A 20,429-nucleotide genomic window follows, 5' to 3' on the forward strand; every position below is an offset into this window, starting at 1 on the left:
GACCAGGCGTAATCATCACTAGCGGTAGTGTAAATAGGCGCCAGAAATCAAAAAGAGACAGATGACATGACGTAAACGACAATCACTGGCTTTTACGTTCAGTGATTGGTTTTACAATCAATGAACTCAGCACGTTTAGCCTGTTACAAACAACAAGCGTCTTTATCACACCCCCTCAAAATAAACTAAATTGCTTCTTTTTTTTTCACCTATGAAAAAAATTGTACGCACAGTGCGTACAGGATTCCGGCTGGCGGCGCCACTGAAGATGATGACAGATCAAAATGTCAAATGTCCTCAACACAAAACATAAGACAATTGTCCTAATGGTGGCATCACAGCAAGCCTCTAAATTTAAAAATCCAAATAGCTTGGACTGGACCATGTGCGAAGGCTCCTAACATCTTAGACTCATAGTAGATGTTTGACAAATACATATCATTATTTTACCTCAAAAACTGATTTTTCTTTTTCTGCCTACATGACACTGAATGGCTTACTCAATTTGTGAAGCCACTGTTGAACTGCCACTTGTCAATTAGCTGCGATTAGTGCGATAGACACTGGTCTTTGGTTCCCGAGGTTGTAGGTTCAATCCTCAACTGATGCAAATTGGACATTATAAGGACAACTGTCTTGTCTTCCTATTCTCCTGTTTGTTGCTCAGAATTGCCTGAATTTGCCCAAAAGTTGCCCGGACCCGACCCATCGCTGCGCAGCAGCTATAATCTAAAATTATTTTTACAGAATTCAAAAAATCATGTAGTATTTTTTTTGCCTGTTTGTCCACAGTGTAACATTCAGCCTTCACCTGGCTCATTGTTGAATACCTAAAAGTAAGAAAAGGAAACATTTCCACCGAAGTGACCCTCACCTGCCACCCTGTGGTCCTGTTTTTATAGCCGGTCAGCCATTAAAAAATTGTTTTATACAGGCTATATGTATATAAGGAGGAAGAGGAGGAGGAAGAAGAGGAGAAGGATGGGGAGGAGCAGGGTTAGAACATTATTATTTTGTTTTGAAGATCCTGTAAAGCTTGAGGTTGTTTCCGTCATAAATGCAGATAAGACAAGACTTTTTATTGATCCCACTGATGGAAAATTCACTTGTTACAACAGCAAATGAAAAACAACAAAGGTAAAAAATAAAATACTAAAAAGAGACATTGTAGTCTAAAGTTTAGACTTATAACGATACAAATCTTTGAACAGATATTCATCGTTCCCAGATGTCAAATCATATTAACTTTTCCTCGAGTGCCACCATGAGGTTGACAGTAGTGTTGTGAACTTTAGACACATGATCCAAACAGGATGAACTGTGATGACTCTGATGATCACATGACTTCTCCTCCAGCACCATCATCTGCTCAAATTCTTCATTTATCCAACACTCCAGTTCATGACTTGCAAAACGAAAGATGTCCCCATCAACCTCATCTTTAATTTGTATTTAATTCTAATTAGCATGTACTACTAGTTGAAAATAATACAGGATAAATTTAAATCATTATGAGATCATTTTCTACGAGGAATGAAACTGATACTAAAAAATGACAACTTCAAAATAAAAGCAGAGTTGAAACAATCAAGTTTATTAATTTGATAATCACCCAGAACAGCATCAATCACAAATAATAATCATCACTAAACAATTTTTTTATCAGAAAAAAAACAAAGAAACTGAATTTTAATACATCAGTGCATGAACCTGTTCAACAGAGTTATCATGTCTGACAGTGATTTTGAAACAGGATGAGTAGGAAAGAAAAAAAAAAACACGTTTTATGATGATTTTGATTCAGAGGTTATTGTTGGCATTAAGTCCAGTCGGACTAGTGATTATATGCCTGAACATCCCAGCTCTCCAACCCTGATGGAGGGCGTGATTATCTCATTGATCTACAGCTGATCAGATCAATAAGTGCATGGATACTTAGCGACTGATCTGATTTTCATGGTGATGGTCTTGAGGGAGTAGTCCCAGCCTTTCCATGTGGACCATTGGATTTTGAAACTTCCATATGTCCATACACCACCAGGTGCGTACAGGCCGTTGGGGTTTGCGTGGTGGCAGACGTTGAACCAGAATCCACCAAGTCTGTCCTGAGCACAGTTTTTATCCCACTGATCCTGGTCTTTGTCATAGGTGGAGAACTTCATGGAGTTGTGGTATGTTAAACTGTCCCCTAGAAACAACAGAGTCAAAATTGGCTCATTGTTGAATACCTGAATGTGAGAAAAGGAAACATTTCCACTGAAGTGACCCTCACCTGCCGTTCCTCCTGTGAAGCCGCCCAGATCCAGCTGATATCCTTCCCTCTCAGAGTCGACGAAGAAAGACGAATACTGAGCAAAGGCCTCCCCTCCCTCAAAGTCCTCCATGTCCACCCGCAGCTCGTTCTTCTTCCTCATCGTCAGCAGGAAGATGTTGTCCAGACCTGAGGAGACACACACACACACACACACACACACCTTTATGAAATTATTCTCAGCTGTTTGTGATAAACATGCTCCCATTAGGAAGCTATCAGTGAGATCAGTTAAAGCGCCCTGGATTGACAACGAACTAAAAAGCTATATTAAAGAAAGAAACTTACTAAAGAAGTCTGCTATTGAAAATGGAAGCCCAGAGAAATGGCTTGCTTACCGTGCACTGAGGAATAAAATCACTATAATGAACAAACAAAAGAAAAAGCAATACTATAAATTTGCAGAGTGTAAGGATGATAGCAAAAAAATGTGGAGAATACTTAATGATGTTATAGGTAAGGGTAAAGTAAATAATACATCTACATTTATTGAATGTGATGGTGTATTTATAACGAAACCAAAGGATATTGCAAACTATTTCAACGAGTATTTCATTAAAAAAGTTGACACAATCAGATCTCAAATGTTGCCTGGGCAGTGGGCACGGTACGCTTTCAGATTCCATTATCAAAAAAGAGATTATGTGGGGTAAGGAATGTAACTTCAGTTTCAGTATGATCAAGGAAGAGGAGCTTGAGAAACTTCTGTTATCAATTAAATGTGATAATGCCTGTGGTATTGATAATTTAGATGCCAGATTATTGCAGTTATCGGCCAGAATAGTGGTGAGGCCAATTTTTCACATTTTTAAATTATATTTTGAGGGTTGTGTTTTTCCTCAGCTGTGGAAAGTTGCAAAGATTACTCCACTGTCAGGACCTAACAGTAGAACGATTAGTATTTTGCTGGTTTTAGGCAAAATTATGGGTAAAATCCTTTTTATCCAAATTCAGAAGTATTTCGAAGAAAATAGCATCAATTCTGAGCATCAACATGCCTATAAAACAGGCTATTCGACCTGCTCAGTCAGCCTTAACATCTCTTAAGGATCATTGGTTAAAAAGTATTGACAAGAAATTAATTGTAGGTGCAGTGCTGTTGGATTTTAGCGCAGCTTTTGATCATGTTAACCTTTTTACATTATACTACTTAATATGCATTTCTATAATCTTGTTTATATATTCAGGACAAATGATTTTATGTAATTTTTATTATTATTTTATTATTTTAACACACACACACACACACACACACACACACACACACTTGTTTGTTTTGACGTGTACTCAAGCAATAAACCAATGAAAACTTCCTTTGCATTTGAAATAATAATCGTCATTTAATTTCTTAAAGCTCCAGTTGGTAAGTTGACGAAAGTGAAAGTAAACTCCGCGACTTGGTCGGAAATTTCAAGACAATACTCCGTCAGGTCCCTTTATGAACCTCTGCCAAGCGCCCCACACACACACACAGACACACACAAAGTAGCCATAAACGCACCCACAGAAGATGTACCGTATCCATAGCACGACGTGTAGGAGCGGCGATTGGCTGCTCCTCCTGCTCCCTCTACCTGACTGGTGGAGAATCGTCGGGCGCGGTGGATTTTGGCAAATACGATTACAGGCTGTAGGTGGAGCCAGAGGAGTTGGATTTTGTCCTAAATTACTCATTTAATGTCTGACCATCAGAATATAGTGACAGTTCCAGCAAATATGACTGAATAATTGTTACCAACTGAAGCTTTAATGAAGCCACTTATCACTTGTTCACATAAAAAATAAACTGACAAAATGCTCAAACCCAGTTAAAAACTGTTTGCTCTGAAAGTGAAAATAAAATATTAAAAAAACAAAAAACAAAAAACTGTTTGCTCCTCCATTCATCAGCAACACCACTGAGTAACCTAGTAACCTGCCTGACCCCCACAAACATCCGGTTCAGGTCAGTAACTCAAAAGGAAATACTTCCCCCTAGCGGTTTGGGGGTATAGGGGTTTATAAATAAAACAAGACTCCTACAATAATATTTCTATTCAGTTTCTGGTTCACTGCTAAATGCTCCGCTGTGTTCACCAGCCACTCACTGACTGTCTGACTGACATGTGCTGCTGCTGCAACGTTTTTTTTTTGTTTTTGTTTTTGTAAAAGTCTCTGCCTGTAGTGACTGAAAACAGCGTAACGAGAGCATATTTAATCCACAGATACTTTATACCTGTAATTCTCCCTCTAGGACTCACCCAGCCAGTGCTCCCCTGCTACATTCCCAAATCCGTTCTTGTAATGTTCCCATGGCCTGTAGAAGTTTTCACTCCCATCCAACCTCCTCTGAAAGACCTGAAAGAGAGAATCACAACAATTCAGTCAACCAAAAATAAAACTGTATTCAATTAGCAGGACTTGATATCACTGAAGAAAAATCTTTTCAACTGAACCAGGTGAGTTTGATGACTATCTGGTCTGTAAACAGCAATCACAGTTGCTGTAGTGTCTTTTATTTTTCTGTCACATGTTTAAGTGACAGAGATTCCTGATATGAACATCATCACAACAAACTGCTGCGGTGATGGACTAACTAAATTATACAACATGGACACTGGTAACTTTCTCAGACTTTCTAAAAAAAAAAACAAGTGTTTGCTGCTGTAAATATTGTTTACTTGGGCTACTTCAGAAAATACATTTTAAAATGTGGTGTAATTATTAGGCTATATTTAATTACAACAAATATAATCTCAGGTCAACAAAATCAGGCATTTTCATTTATTTAAATGCACTAATGTCTTTTTCTTATATATGCTGTATATATTTTTTAATGACGAAAACTGTCACAGGATGTGAACTCTGACAGTTGACTAAAATCAAATCAGATGATGATCATTTAAGTGACAAGTCTCAAAGGAGAGAAGTCACAACACTTGTTGAAAACTGAAACAATACTTTTTTTAAATCAATGGCTCCACTTTTGTTTTGGCTTTTTAAGTCTCATCGTCAAATCTGAACTCTAATCAGATATGAGGTGTAGTGTACTGACAGTCCATCTGCCCCCGTCAGTGTCCATGTCACAGAGGACGTGCAGGGGTGAGGTGGGGCCTCCTGGGTAGATGGTGTACACCCCACTGGAGCTGGTGTTGTCATGGCGATACACGTCATCACAGTCAATGGGCAGGTAGCTCTGGTCCGCTGCCACCGAAACCAGCAGCCCCACTAACAGTGTTACCTGGGTAGATAATAATAATATGATAATGAACTTTATTTATATATTAATTTAGGGGTTCAGCATCATGTGTGATCCAACATGTCAAAAGCAGCGCTCAAGTCGAGAAGGATCAGGATTGAGGAGTCACCATTGCTGCCCTTTGTATAATGTATAAAATGTTCACCTCATGATGTACAGTAATAACACGACATTTTGTAATAATCTGACATATTTTGTGATAAAATTCTTGAACGCAATATAAACTTTGCCAGATTTGGTAATTCGCTGTTACATAATGCACCAAATACAAATGGTGGGTGTTGCATTAAGAAAATGTAATAATTTTATGCATCATGTACCAACAATGGTTATTACAATTGCGTTCAAGAATTTTATTACAAAATGTGACGTTGTTACATAATGACTTTTTTCTCGTAAAATTATGACTTTATTCTCGTAATTTACAAATTTATTCTCAAAGTCTGTTTATTTTTTTTCTCAATGTGGCCCTAATACTCAGTCGTAACAAACTATGTTAAACACAACGAAAAACTAGCTAGCTAAACAAAAGTTGATAGTTTCCATGGTGACCTTGTGTTGCTTTGTGTGACCACTGGGTCTAAACCCCAAAATACTCAGTTAACTGTGGTAGATCAGTGTGAAAACAGAAAATATTTACAAAATAAGCATTAATCCTTTATTAAAATGGTTGATATTTTAGACAAACTTTCTACTGATTAAAAATATTTTGCAATTGCATCAGGATGAAACAGAAACTACTTACACAAAAGCAGATACACAGAATATTTAGTGTAAATTAAATGTGAGAGAGTCAGCTGCTCAACTTACCCAAAGACCCATGTCGCTGTCGCAGAGGTGAAGGGAAAAACTCTGAAAGGTTGGAGACTCGAAAGTGGAGATGTCTGCCGTGGTCCTGTTTTTATACAGGCTATGTTGGGTAAAAAAAAAGGAAAAGCATGATAGAGAAGGAAGAGGTGAGTGTGAAGCGTGGGAAAGTACTGTTAAGTTCGCGTGTGCAGCCACCTGCAGGGGGAGTGAAGGTCGGGCAACGTAGATAACGGCAACCTGCAAAATAAAGTGTAGCAATACCATATGAACAATTTGCCAACAACCATATATGAAGGAGACAGATCTGTTAACTGTAAAACTTATAGTATTCATCTTTGTGGTTAAATACATTGACAATTTAAGTTGAGCACTTATTGAGGATTTGTAGTATTTTTAATGCTACCACTTATGAGTTGCAACTAAATGCGGTCTGACTCATATAATACATACTCTAGTTTCTGATCTTAAGTATACAACTGATTCTGTTACGATAATTTGCTAAAAACTTCTAATTGTTCTGACCTTCTGAAACTCTTTACCGACTTATTGTCTTGTCATTAATGACTTTAACTTTCAAGTCTCACAGGGGGGGATGTTGCGTAAAATTGAAAAGTTCTGAGAAGGTAGAGGTGAGATGAGTGCAGAGCGTGGGAAAGCACCGTTAAGTTCTCGTGTGCAGCCACCTGCAGGGGGAGTCAAGGTTGGGCAATGTAGATAACGGCCACCGGCAAGATAGAGTGGTGCCAAAGACGCTGAACTTGGGTGAACTCGCTACGTGGCAAAATGTGATACAGTCGCCGTAGAGGGTGGAGACTATGTTGATGAAAGATCGCAACATGACATCTGGACAAATCACAGGGCGTACACTGGGGAAGAAGTGTCATGTTCACCTCTCATTTTAATAAGAAGGCAGGGCTTTTACAGTACAGTATAAAAACAAAGTCACAGAGAGAAGAAGTTTAGTCTGGTCCGGGACAGGCTCGGCTTTATGTCCATTTTTTTTGGGTGTAAACTCTAATGCACTGAACTTCGTCTCCGTCTTTTCTAATCATTTTTGTGAAGTTATATTGACGCTTTGATGAGTATTTTTCTGACTTTTTGAACACTTTTGGAAACTTTCATTTGTATCATTTAAGGTGGAAAATAAAGATCCTCGATCACAACTGGCCCTGTTTTGGATCCTAATTTTCTCTCCAACAGTGAATGAGGAGGAGGAAGAGGAGAAGGTTGAGGAGGAGCAGGGTCAGGAAATTATTATTAGCTTTATTTTGAAGATACAGCTTGAGGTGGAAAATTGACTTGTTACAGCAGCAGATGAAAAACAACAAAGGTAAAAAATAAAATATTTAAAAGAGACATTGTAGCCTAAAGTTTAGACTTATATTACTGATATAAATCTTTGGACAGATATTCATGGTTCCTAGATGTCAAATCATATTAATTTTAATCCTTTAGTGCCACTATGAAGTTAGTGTTGTGAACTTTAGACACATGATCCAAACAGGATGAACTGTGATGACTCTGATGATCACATGACCAACACTCCAGTTCATGACTTGTGAAACTAAAGATATTCCAATCAGCCTCATCTTTATTTGTATTTAGTGCTAATTATTAGCATGTAGGCTACTGCCAGTTGAGAAAAATAGAGGAAGAAATGAATTCCTTATAAATAACAGTGAGATCATTTTCTACACTGAGGAATAAAACTGATATTAAAAAATGACAACATTTAAGTTAAAACAATCAAGTGTATTTATTTGATAATCACTCAGATCAGCATCAATCACAAACAATAATCACTAAATACAATCTTTGATATGAAAAAAAAAATCAGGAAACTGAATTTAAATGCATCTGGTATAAAAACGAAAAAAAGGAAATGCATGCACCTGTTCAACAGAGTTATGGTAAATGGTAAATGGACTTGCCCTTATATAACGGTTTTCTAGTCTCTTGGACCACTCAAAGCGCTTTACACTGTTGGTCACATTCACCCTTTCACACACATTCACACATCGCTTGGCAGCACAGAAATCTAACCATTCACACACATTCGTACACCCAATGGACAGGGGGGCAAGTGTGGGTTCAGTGTCTTGCCCAAGGACACTTCGACATGTTGCCAGGAGGAGCCTGGAATCGAACCAAAGAAAAACAAAGAAACTGAATTTCAATACATCAGTGCATGCACCTGTTCAACAGAGTTATCATGTCTGACAGTGATTTTGAAACAAGATGAGTGAGAAAGAAAAAAATAAAACACATTTTATGATCATTTTGATTCAGAGGTTATTGTTGGCATTAAGTCCAGTCGGACTAGTGATTATATGCCCGAACATCCCAGCTCTCCAACCCTGATGGAGGGCGTGATTATCTCATTGATCTACAGCTGATCAGATCAATAAGTGAATGGATACTTAGCGACTGATCTGATTTTCATGGTGATGGTCTTATGGGAGTTATAGCCTTTCCATGTGGGTCATAGGATTTGTATACTTTCATATACGACACCATCAGGTGCGTACTCATCTCTCAACTTTCAACTCAACTTTGTTTATATAGCACTTTAAAACAACCATAGTTGAAAACAAAGTGCTGTACATAGAGACATAAAACAATTAAAGGCAATAAAATAAATAAAACAGACAGTAGAATAGTTGTTTCATTATTTTTAAAAGCAATTAAAAACAATAAAACAATAAATAAAAGCAAACCATAAAACACTAAAACAAGAACAGAGTCTCATACAGAGTTGAAAGCCAGGGAGTAAAAATGGGTTTTAAGACTAGTTTTAAAATGGACAGTGAGGAGACTTGTCTGATGTGCAACGGTAGCTCGTTCCATAATCTTGGAGCAGCAGTGGAGAAAGCTCTGTCCCCTCTGAGCTTCCGTCTGGACCTCGGTACCTCCAGGAGCAGCAGGTCAGCTGACCTGAGGCACCGAGCAGGAGCGTAGGGTTGAAGGAGCTCAGAGAGGGAAGGGGGGGCCAGACCATTTAAAGACTTAAAAACAAATAAAATAATCTTAAAATGGACTGTAAAGTGCACAGGCAGCCAGTGGAGGGAGGCCAGGGTGGGAGTTATATGCTCCCTCTTACGTGCTCCAGTTAGGAGGCGAGCGGCTGCATTTTGCACCAGCTGGAGACGTGCGAGGGAGGACTGACTGACTCCAAAACAAAGTGCATTGCAGTAATCCAGCCGAGATGTTATAAAGGCCTGGATCACTGTCTCAAAGTGCTTTAGTGTGAGGAAAGGCTTCACCTTTGCCAGCTGCCTAATCTGAAAGAAGCTGGACTTCACTACAGCACTAATTTACCGATCCAATTTAAAATCACTGTCAACGTGGCCCTAATACTCCATGGTAACAAACTAAAACTGTTTAACATAGTGAAAAACTAGCTAGCTGAACAAAAGTTGATAGTTCCCATGTCACTTAAAATGCATTGCTTTGTGTGACCACTGGGTCCAAACCCCAAAATACTCAGTTAACTGTGGTAGATCAGTGTGGCTGAAAATATTCACATAATAAGCATTGATCCTTTATTAAAATGGTTGATATTTCAGATAAACTTTCTGATTCGGTAATTTGCATTTGCATCAGGATGAAACAGAAACTACTTACACACAAACACAGACACACACAATGTTTAGTGTAAATTAAATGGGAGAGAGTCAGCTGCTCAACTTACCCAAAGACCCATGTCTGTAGGAGCTAAGCTCTGTGTGAGGAAAAATACGTGTTGTTGTTTCAGAGCAAAAAAGAAGAGGAGGTGAAGGGAAAAACTCACAGTTTCGAGAGTGGAGATGTCTGTGGTCCTGTTTTTTTGCCGGTCAGCCATTAAAAACATGTTTTATACAGGCTATATGTATATGAGGAGGAGGAGGAGGAGGAAAAAGAGAAGGATGGGGAGGAGCAGGGTTAGAAAATTATTATTAGCTTTGTTTTGAAGTCACTGTAAAGCTTGAGGTTGTTTCTGTCATAAATGGAGCGAAGCCTGCGAGCTAGTTCAGGCAGCCAACTCGAGCTGCGCTGCGTCACTCTCATGACATCATACACACACCCTCTCAATCTGGCGGTCTATTTAAAATGGGTGATTTACCCATTGTCCTCTTTGCTCGTCTATGACACAGCAGCATCTCTCAGCGGTACCCTATTTTCTGACGCACCACCACCCCAGCATCCACCTGTAGGCTCCGGGTTAAGATAGTCACTCATCACTCCCATATTCTTTAATGAAATCCTTTTCTCAGGGAGTGACGAAGTCTGAGCCTTGACACCAAATTCAAATATGTAATGAGGCTGCAATAAACATTTTTAATCGTGAGTTGTCTGACTGAAATGCACATAATAAAGGAAAAGACAAGACTTTTTATTGACCCCACTGATGAAATGTACTTGTTACAGCAGCAAATGAAAAAGAAAAAAAAAAACTAAAAGGGACTTTTTAGCCTAAAGTTTAGACTTATATTACTGATACCAAACTTTGTACAGATATTCATCGTTCCCAGATGTCCAATCATAATAACTTTTCCTCGAGTGCCACCACGAGGTTGACAGTAGTGTTGTGAACTTTAGACACATGATCCAAACAGGATGAACTGTGATGACTCTGATGATCACATGACTTCTCCTCCAGCACCATCATCTGCTCAAATTTTTCATTTATCAAACACTTCAGTTCATTTCGTTCGAATTAGCATGGACTGTACCGCTGGCTGAAAAATTGAACTCGGAATAAAACTGATCCAACACTCCAGTTAATGACTTGTGAAACTAAGATGTTCAGCCATCAGCCTCATCTTTAATTTGTATTTAATGCTAATTAGCATGTACAACCAGTTGAAAATAATACAAGAAAAAACTAAATAATTATGAGATCATTTACTACGAGGAATGAAAGTGACACTTAAAATGACAACTTCAAAAATAAAAGCAGAGTTGAAACGATCAAGTTTATTTATTTAATAATCACTCAGAACAGCATCAATCACATAATCACTAAATACATTTTTTTTATCAGAAAATAACAAAGAAACTGAATTTCAATACATCAGTGCATGAACCTGTTCAACAGAGTTATCATGTCTGACAGGAATTTTGAAACAAGATGAGTAGGAAAGAAAAAAAAAGACATTTTGTGATCATTTTGATTCAGAGTTTATTGTTGGCATTAAGTCCAGTCGGACTAGTGATTATATGCCCGAACATCCCAGCTCTCCAACCCTGATGGAGGGCGTGATTATCTCATTGATCTACAGCTGATCAGATCAATAAGTGCATGGATACTTAGTGACTGATCTGATTTTCATGGTGATGGTCTTAAGGGAGTAGTAATTGCCTTTCCATGTTTCCCATACAGTTTGGACACCCCCATATGCGACACCTTTAGGTGCGTACAGGCCGTTGGGGTTTGCGTCGTGGCAGTTGCTGTACCAGAATCCACCAAGATAATGCTGAGCACAGTTTTTCTCCCACACATCCTGGTCTTTGTCATAGGTGGTGAACTTCATGGAGTTGTGGATTGTTAAACTGTCCCCTAGAAACAACAGAGTCAAAATGTAATTTCAATTTGGAACAGGGAAAAAAATTGTAGTTAATACAGCTAAAGGAAATGTGTTTGTTCAGTGAAAGTGCCAAATTTTTCTATTTTCGACAATTATTTTTACAGAGTTCACAAAAATCATGTAGTATTTTAATTAGCCTGTTTGTCCACAGTGTAACATTCAGCCTTCACCCGGCTCATTGTTGAATACCTAAAAGTAAGAAAAGGAAACATTTCCACTGAAGTGACCCTCACCTGCCGTTCCTCCTGTGAAGCCGCCCAGATCCAGCTGATATCCTTCCCTCTCAGAGTCGACGAAGAAAGACGAATACTGAGCAAAGGCCTCCCCTCCCTCAAAGTCCTCCATGTCCACCCGCAGCTCGTTCTTCTTCCTCATCGTCAGCAGGAAGATGTTGTCCAGACCTGAGGAGACACACACACACACACACACACACACACACACACACACACACACACACACACACACACACACACACACACACACACACACACACACACACACACACACACACACACACAGCTCTGATTACACTTCACCTCTTGCATCAAGGCTCTATAATATTTCTAAACACACCAGCCACTCACTGACTGTCTGACTGACATGTGCTGCTGCTGCAGGTTGTGTAGTTATTTTTGTTTGTTTGTTTTGATTAAAGCCACTACCTGCGGTGACTGAAAACAGCGTAACAAGAGCATACACAGATACTTTAATATACCTGTAATTCTCCCTCTAGGACTCACCCAGCCAGTGCTCCCCTGCTACATTCCCAAATCCGTTCTTGTAATGTTTCCATGGCCTGTAGAAGTTTTCACTCCCATCCAACCTCCTCTGAAAGACCTGAAAGGGAGAATCACAACAATTCAGTCACCTAAAATAAAACTGTATTCCATTAGCAGGACTTGAGATCACTTAAAAAAAAATCTTCAACTGAACCAGGTGAGTTTGATGACTATCTGGTCTGTAAACAGCAATCACAGTTGCTGTAGTGTCTTTTATTTTTCTGTCACACTGTGCTCTGTCACATGTTTAAGTGACAGGGATTCCTGATATGAACATCATCACAACAAACTGCTGGGCTACTTGATAAGAGAAAGAGAAAATACATTTTAAAAGATTTTGTTATTATTAGGCTATATTTAATTACAACATATATCATATCAGGTCAACAAAATCAGGTATTTTCATTTATTTACAGTACACTAATGTTTTTTTTAAAATATATTTTTCCATAAAGAAAACTGTGCAAGCTGCCACAGGATGTGAACTCTGACAGTTGACAAATCAGATGATGATCATTTAAGTCTCAAAGGAGAGAAGTCACAACACTTGTTGAAAACTGAAACAATACTTTTTTTTTTATCAATGTCTCCACTTTTGTTTTGGCTTTTTAAGTCTCATCGTCAAATATGAAATCTAATCAGATATGAGGTGTAGTGTACTGACGGTCCATCTGCCCCCGTCAGTGTCCATGTCACAGAGGACGTGCAGGGGTGAGGTGGGGCCTCCTGGGTAGATGGTGTACACCCCACTGGAGCTGGTGTTGTCATGGCGATACACGTCATCACAGTCAATGGGCAGGTAGCTCTGGTCCGCTGCCACCGAAACCAGCAGCCCCACTAACAGTGTTATCTGGGTAGACAATAATAATATGGTAATGAACTTTATTTACTACTTTATTTAAATATTAATTTATGGGTTCAGCATTATGTGTGATCCAACATGTCAAAAGCAGCGCTCAAGTCGAGAAGGATCAGGATTGAGGAGTCACCATTGCTGCACTTTGTAATAATGTATTACATTTTCATCTCATGATATAATAACGCCACATTTTGTGATAATCTGACACATTTTGTAATAAAATTCTTGACTGCAATATAAAGTTTGCCACATTTTGTAATTAGTTGTTACATAATGCACCAAACATAATGATTTCATTCTCATAAATTCATGACTTTTTTCTCGTAAAATTTTGTCTTTACTCTCGTAATATTATGATTTCATTATCTCATGAATTTTATTCTCGTAAAATTACAAATTTATTCTCAAAGTCTGTTTATTTTTTTTCTCAATGTGGCCCTAATACTCAGTCGTAACAAACTATGTTAAACACAACGAAAAACTAGCTAGCTAAGCAAAAGTTGATAGTTTCCATGGTGACCTTGTGTTGCTTTGTGTGACCAGTGGGTCCAAACCCCCAAATACTCAGTTAACTGTGGTAGATCACTGTGAAAACTGAAAATATTTACACAATAAGCATTAATCCTTTATTAAAATGGTTGATATTTTAGACAAACCTTCTACTGATTCAATAATTTGCATTTGCATCTGGATGAAACAGAAACTACTTATACAAAAACAGATACACACAATATTTAGTGTAAATTACAGTAAATGTCAGAGAGTCAGCTGCTCAACTTACCCAAAGACCCATGTCGCTGTCGCAGAGGTGAAGGGAAAAACTCTGAAAGGTTGGAGACTCGAAAGTGGAGATGTCTGCCGTGGTCCTGTTTTTATACAGGTTATGTTGGGTAAAAAAAAAGGAAAAGCATGATAGAGAAGGAAGGGGTGAGTGTGAAGCGTGGGAAAGAACTGTTAAGTTCGCGTGTGCAGCCACCTGCAGGGGGAGTGAAGGTCGGGCAACGTAGATAACGGCAACCTGCAAAATAAAGTGTAGCAATACCATGTAAACAATTTGCCAACAACCATATATGAAGGAGACAGATGTTTAGCCTATCTGTTAACTGTAAAACGTATAGTATTCATCTTTGTGGTTAAATACATTGACAATTAAAGTTGGCACTATTGAGGATTTTTAGTATTTTTAATGCTATGGGTTGCAACTAAATGCGGTCTGACTCATATAATACATACTTTTTAGTATTTTTTAGTTTCTGATCTTAGTGATAAATTGCTAAAAAAAAAACTCCTACTTGTTCTGACCTTCTGAAACTCTTTGCCTACTGATTGTCTTGTCATTACCATCTGCTGTAATCATGCTTTATATGTAATTTTTACTTTAATGAGACTTTCAAGTCTCACAGGGGGGAATGTTACGTAAAAAAAGGAAAAGCACGGAGTTCTGAGAACGTATAGAGGTGGGATGAGTGCAAAGCGTGGGAAAGCACCGTTAAGTTCTCGTGTGCAGCCACCTGCAGGGGGAGTCAAGGTCGGGCAATGTAGATAACGGCCACCGGCAAGATAGAGTGGTGCCAAAGACGCTGAACTTGGGTGAACTCGCTACGTGGCAAAATGTGATACAGTCGCCGTAGAGGGTGGAGATTATGTTGATGAAAGATCGCAACATGACATCTGGACAAATCACAGGGCGTACACTGGGGAAGAAGTGTCATGTTCACCTCTCATTTTAATAAGAAGGCAGGGCTTTTACAGTACAGTATAAAAACAAAGTCACAGAGAGAAGAAGTTTAGTCTGGTCCGGGACAGGCTCGGCTTTATGTCCATTTCTTTGGCTGTAAACTCTAATGCACTGAACTTCGTCTCCGTCTTCTAATCATTTTTATGAAGTTTTATTGACGCTTTGATGACAATTTTTCTGACTTTTTGAACACTTTTGGATACTTTCATTTGTATTATTGAATGCGGGAAATAAAGATCCTCGATCACAACTGGCCCTGTTTTGGATCCTAATTTTTTCTCCAACAGTGAATGAGGAGGAGGAAGAGGAGAAGGTTGAGGAGGAGCAGGGTCGGGAAATTATTATTAGCTTTATTTTGAAGATACAGCTTGAGGTGGAAAATTGACTTGTTACAGCAGCAGATGAAAAACAACAAAGGTAAAGAATGAAATACTAAAAAGAGACATTGTAGCCTAAAGTTTAGAAGTATATTACTGATATAAATCTTTGGACAGATATTCATGGTTCCCAGATGTCAAATCATTATAATTTTAATCCTTTAGTGCCGCTATGAAGTTAGTGTTGTGAACTTTAGACACATGATCCAAACAGGATGAACTGTGATGACTCACATGACTTCTCCTCCAGCACCATCATCTGCTCAATCTTTTCATTTATCCAACACTCCAGTTCATGACTTGTGAAACTAAAGATGTTCCCATCAGTCTCATCTTTATTTGTATTTAGTGCTAATTATTAGCATGTAGGCTACTGCCAGTTGAGAAAAATAGAGGAAGAAATGAACTCCTTATAAATAACAGTGAGATCATTTTCTACACTGAGGAATAAAACTGATATTAAAAAATGACAACATTGAAGTTAAAACAATCAAGTGTATTTATTTGATTATCACTCAGATCAGCATCAATCACAAACAATAATCACTAAATACATTTTTTGATATGAAAAAAAAATCAGGAAACTGAATTCAAATGCATCTGGTATAAAAACATAGGAAGCAAGTGCATGAACCTGTTCAACAGAGTTGTCATGTCTGACAATGATTTTGAAACAAGATGAGTGAGTAGCCTACTCAACTCTCAACTCAACTTTATTTATATAGCACTTTAAAACAACCATAATTTAAAACAAAGTGCTGTACATAGAGACATAAAACAATTATAGTCCAGGCAAAATAGCGTTTTACGACAGACTAATTGTCACAGAAGGTTTTTCACCATACATCATTTCTATGTGGTGTCTAGAACAACATACTAAAAGTCCTAAGAAATCCTAGTTGGGGAAATATGTTTAATTCTCATCATTATTTACTGTATAAAGTCTATGGTGCCGACAACAATACACCCCAATGGGGCTATTTTTTCCCTTTACTCCTATCACAATGAAACTTTACACAATGAAAGTATCCATGAAATGTAACATTTTTTGTATTACAAGTTTCTTTGAAAATGAATTTGAATATGCAAATGAGCCTCACACTAATCAAATATGCCCAAAATACACCCGAATAGGCTTCTTTTTTTCCTTTACTCCTACCACAATGAAACTTTACACAATGAAAATAGACATTAAAAGTAACATTTTTTGTATTACAAGTTTCTTGGAAAATGAATTTGAATATGCAAATGAGCAATACACTAATGGAATATGCCCAAAATACACCCGAATAGGCTTATTTTCTTCCTTTACTCCTACCACAATGAAACTTTACACAATGAAAATAGACATTAAAAGTAACATTTTTTGTATTACAAGTTTCTTGGAAAATGAATTTGAATATGCAAATGAGCAATACACTAATGGAATATGCCCAAAATACACCCGAATAGGTTTATTTTCTTCCTTTACTCCTACCACAATCACACTTCACACAATGAAAGTATACATGAAAAGTAACATTTCTGTATTTCAAGTTTCTTGGAAAATTAATTTTAAATATGTAAATGAGCTCAACGCTAATTGACTTATGGTCAAGAAGCCATAAAGCCACAAGCAGCAAGAGGGGCCAAATAACTAACACATTCATGTCCATTCAATAAGTTCACCTATGCACTGAGTGCTGTCACTTGCCACACTTGACTTATGCATACACACATGCCACTTGCCACACTTAAAAGACCTATATTGACCTTAAGAATTGATTGCACAGTCTTGTCTCCAGTTGCTTTCTAAATTCTTTTTTTTTTATTAGCGAACAAGCCTTACCTAACGACTTTCCTCCCAGTTTGCAGAGAACATCAGAAGAAAGTCAGAATTCATCAAAGTCGTTTCAACGACTGTGTGTGATGTTATATTAAATATGCTGTTATGTTCAACAATATATGAGTGGGACTAAGAACTAAGTTATTTGGCTCCTGTTTTTGCTGCTTGCGGCTTTATGGCTTCTTGACCATAAATCAATTAGTGTTGATCTCATTTACATATTTTAAATTAATTTTCCAAGAAACTTGAAATACAGAAATGTTACTTTTCATGTATACTTTTATTGTGTGAGTAAGTTTTATAAGTGTGATTGTGGTAGGAGTAAAGGAAGAAAATAAGCCTATTCGGGTGTATTTTGGGCATATTCCATTAGTGTAAGGCTCATTTGCATATTCAAATTCATTTTCCAAGAAACTTGTAATACAAAAAAATGTTACTTTTAATGTCTACTTTCATTGTGTAAAGTTTCATTGTGGTAGGAGTAAAGGAAAAAAAGAAGCCTATTCGGGTGTATTTTGGGCATATTTGATTAGTGTACGGCTCATTTGCATATTCAAATTAATTTTCAAAGAAACTTGTAATACAAAAAATGTTACATTTCATGGATACTTTCATCATGTAAAGTTTCATTGTGATAGGAGTAAAGGAAAAAAATAGCCCCATTGGGGTGTATTGTTGTCGGCACCATAGACTTTATACAGTAAATAATGATGCAAATTAAACATATTTCCCCAACTAGGATTTCTTAGGACTTTTAGTATGTTGTTCTAGACACCTCATAGAAATGATGTATGGTGAAAAACCTTCTGTGACAATTAGTTCTATTTTTGGGTCCAAAATGAGCTAAATTGCCTGGACTATTAAAGGCAATTAAATGAATAAAACAGACAGTAGAATAGTTGTTTCATTGTTTTTAAAAGCAATTAGAAACAATAAAACAATAAATTAAAGCAAACCATAAAACACTAAAACACGAAAAGAGTCTCATGCAGAGTTGAAAGCCAGGGATTAAAATGGGTTTTAAGACTAGTTTTAAAATGGACAGTGAGGAGACACTTGTCTGATGTGCAACGGCAGCTCGTTCCATAATCTTGGAGCAGCAGTGGAGAAAGCTCTGTCCCCTCTGAGCTTCCGTCTGGACCTCGGTACCTCCAGGAGCAGCAGGTCAGCTGACCTGAGGCACCGAGCAGGAGCGTAGGGTTGAAGGAGCTCAGAGAGGGAAGGGGGGGCCAGACCATTTAAAGACTTAAAAACAAATAAAATAATCTTAAAATGGACTGTAAAGTGCACAGGCAGCCAGTGGAGGGAGGCCAGGGTGGGAGTTATATGCTCCCTCTTACGTGCTCCAGTTAGGAGGCGAGCGGCTGCATTTTGCACCAGCTGGAGACGTGCGAGGGAGGACTGACTGACTCCAAAACAAAGTGCATTGCAGTAATCCAGCCGAGATGTTATAAAGGCGTGGATCACTGTCTCAAAGTGCTTTAGTGTGAGGAAAGACTTCACCTTTGCCAGCTGCCTAATCTGAAAGAAGCTGGACTTCACTACAGCACTAATTTGCTGATCCAATTTAAAATCACTGTCAATGTGGCCCTAATACTCCATGGTAACAAACTAAAACTGTTTAACACAGTGAAAAACTATAGCTGAACAAAAGTTGATTGTTCCCATGTCACTTAAAATGCATTGCTTTGTGTGACCACTGGGTCCAAACCCCAAAATACTCAGTTAACTGTGGTAGATCAGTGTGGCTGAAGCATTAATCCTTTATTAAAATGGTTGATATTTCAGATAAACTTTCTACTGATTCGGTAATTTGCATTTGCATCAGGATGAAACAGAAACTACTTACACACAAACACAGACACACACAATGTTTAGTGTAAATTAAATGGGAGAGAGTCAGCGGCTCAACTTACCCAAAGACCCATGTCTGTAGGAGCTAAGCTCTGTGTGAGGAAAAATACGTGTTGTTGTTTCAGAGCAAAAAAGAAGAGGAGGTGAAGGGAAAAGAGAGTGGAGATGTCTGCTGTGGTCCTGTTTTTTTGCCGGTCAGCCATTAAAAACATGTTTTATACAGGCTATATGTATATGAGGAGGAGGAGGAGGAGGAAAAAGAGAAGGATGGGGAGGAGCAGGGTTAGAAAATTATTATTAGCTTTGTTTTGAAGTCACTGTAAAGCTTGAGGTTGTTTCTGTCATAAATGGAGCGAAGCCTGCGAGCTAGTTCAGGCAGCCAACTCGAGCTGCGCTGCGTCACTCTCATGACATCATACACACACCCTCTCAATCTGGCGGTCTATTTAAAATGGGTGATTTACCCATTGTCCTCTTTGCTCGTCTATGACACAGCAGCATCTCTCAGCGGTACCCTATTTTCTGACGCACCACCACCCCAGCATCCACCTGTAGGCTCCGGGTTAAGATAGTCACTCATCACTCCCATAATCTTTAATGAAATCCTTTTCTCAGGGAGTGACGAAGTCTGAGCCTTGACACCAAATTCAAATATGTAATGAGGCTGCAATAAACATTTTTAATCGTGAGTTGTCTGACTGAAATGCACATAATAAAGGAAAAGACAAGACTTTTTATTGACCCCACTGATGAAATGTACTTGTTACAGCAGCAAATGAAAAAGAAAAAACTAAAAGGGACTTTTTAGCCTAAAGTTTAGACTTATATTACTGATACCAAACTTTGTACAGATATTCATTGTTCCCAGATGTCCAGTCATAATAACTTTTCCTCGAGTGCCACCACGAGGTTGACAGTAATGTTGTGAACTTTAGACACATGATCCAAACAGGATGAACTGTGATGACTCTGATGATCACATGACTTCTCCTCTAGCACCATCATCTGCTCAAATTCTTCATTTATCAAACACTTAAGTTCATTTCGTTCGAATTAGCATGTACTGTACCG

The 20,429-nt window shown here is 38.2% G+C and overlaps 2 protein-coding genes across 2 annotated transcripts; both read right to left on the reverse strand.

Moving 5' to 3' along the window:
- Positions 1-1,916: 1,916 nt before the first annotated feature.
- On the reverse strand, positions 1,917-6,371 carry LOC146992158 (microfibril-associated glycoprotein 4-like). Its single transcript, XM_085789571.1, has 5 exons — positions 6,360-6,371; positions 5,346-5,561; positions 4,552-4,648; positions 2,273-2,440; positions 1,917-2,188 (listed from the first exon to the last, which is right to left on the reverse strand). Exons 1-5 carry the CDS (start codon positions 6,369-6,371, stop codon positions 1,917-1,919), a joined length of 765 nt encoding a protein of 254 aa, XP_085645697.1.
- Positions 6,372-11,629: 5,258 nt separating this feature from the next.
- On the reverse strand, positions 11,630-14,357 carry LOC146992159 (microfibril-associated glycoprotein 4-like). The gene is made up of 5 exons (XM_085789582.1): positions 14,346-14,357; positions 13,370-13,585; positions 12,667-12,763; positions 12,160-12,327; positions 11,630-11,898 (listed from the first exon to the last, which is right to left on the reverse strand). The coding sequence occupies exons 1-5, from the start codon at positions 14,355-14,357 to the stop codon at positions 11,630-11,632; spliced, it is 762 nt and encodes a 253-aa protein (XP_085645708.1).
- Positions 14,358-20,429: the final 6,072 nt, after the last annotated feature.

This window comes from Trachurus japonicus, chromosome 1 (assembly GCF_045865225.1).
Source record: "Trachurus japonicus isolate A0001 chromosome 1, Traja_1.0".
Lineage (NCBI taxonomy): Eukaryota > Metazoa > Chordata > Actinopteri > Carangiformes > Carangidae > Trachurus > Trachurus japonicus.

Excerpts from the sequence above, each read along its gene's own strand:
- LOC146992159 (XM_085789582.1), bottom strand. Across the intron at positions 12,764-13,369 it reads CTGACGGGGGCAGATGGACC|GTCTTTCAGAGGAGGTTGGA; the intron begins GTCAGTACACTA and ends TCTCCCTTTCAG. Across the intron at positions 12,328-12,666 it reads AGCAGGGGAGCACTGGCTGG|GTCTGGACAACATCTTCCTG; the intron begins GTGAGTCCTAGA and ends GTGTCTCCTCAG.
- LOC146992158 (XM_085789571.1), bottom strand. Across the intron at positions 4,649-5,345 it reads CTGACGGGGGCAGATGGACT|GTCTTTCAGAGGAGGTTGGA; the intron begins GTCAGTACACTA and ends TCTCTCTTTCAG. Across the intron at positions 2,441-4,551 it reads AGCAGGGGAGCACTGGCTGG|GTCTGGACAACATCTTCCTG; the intron begins GTGAGTCCTAGA and ends GTGTCTCCTCAG.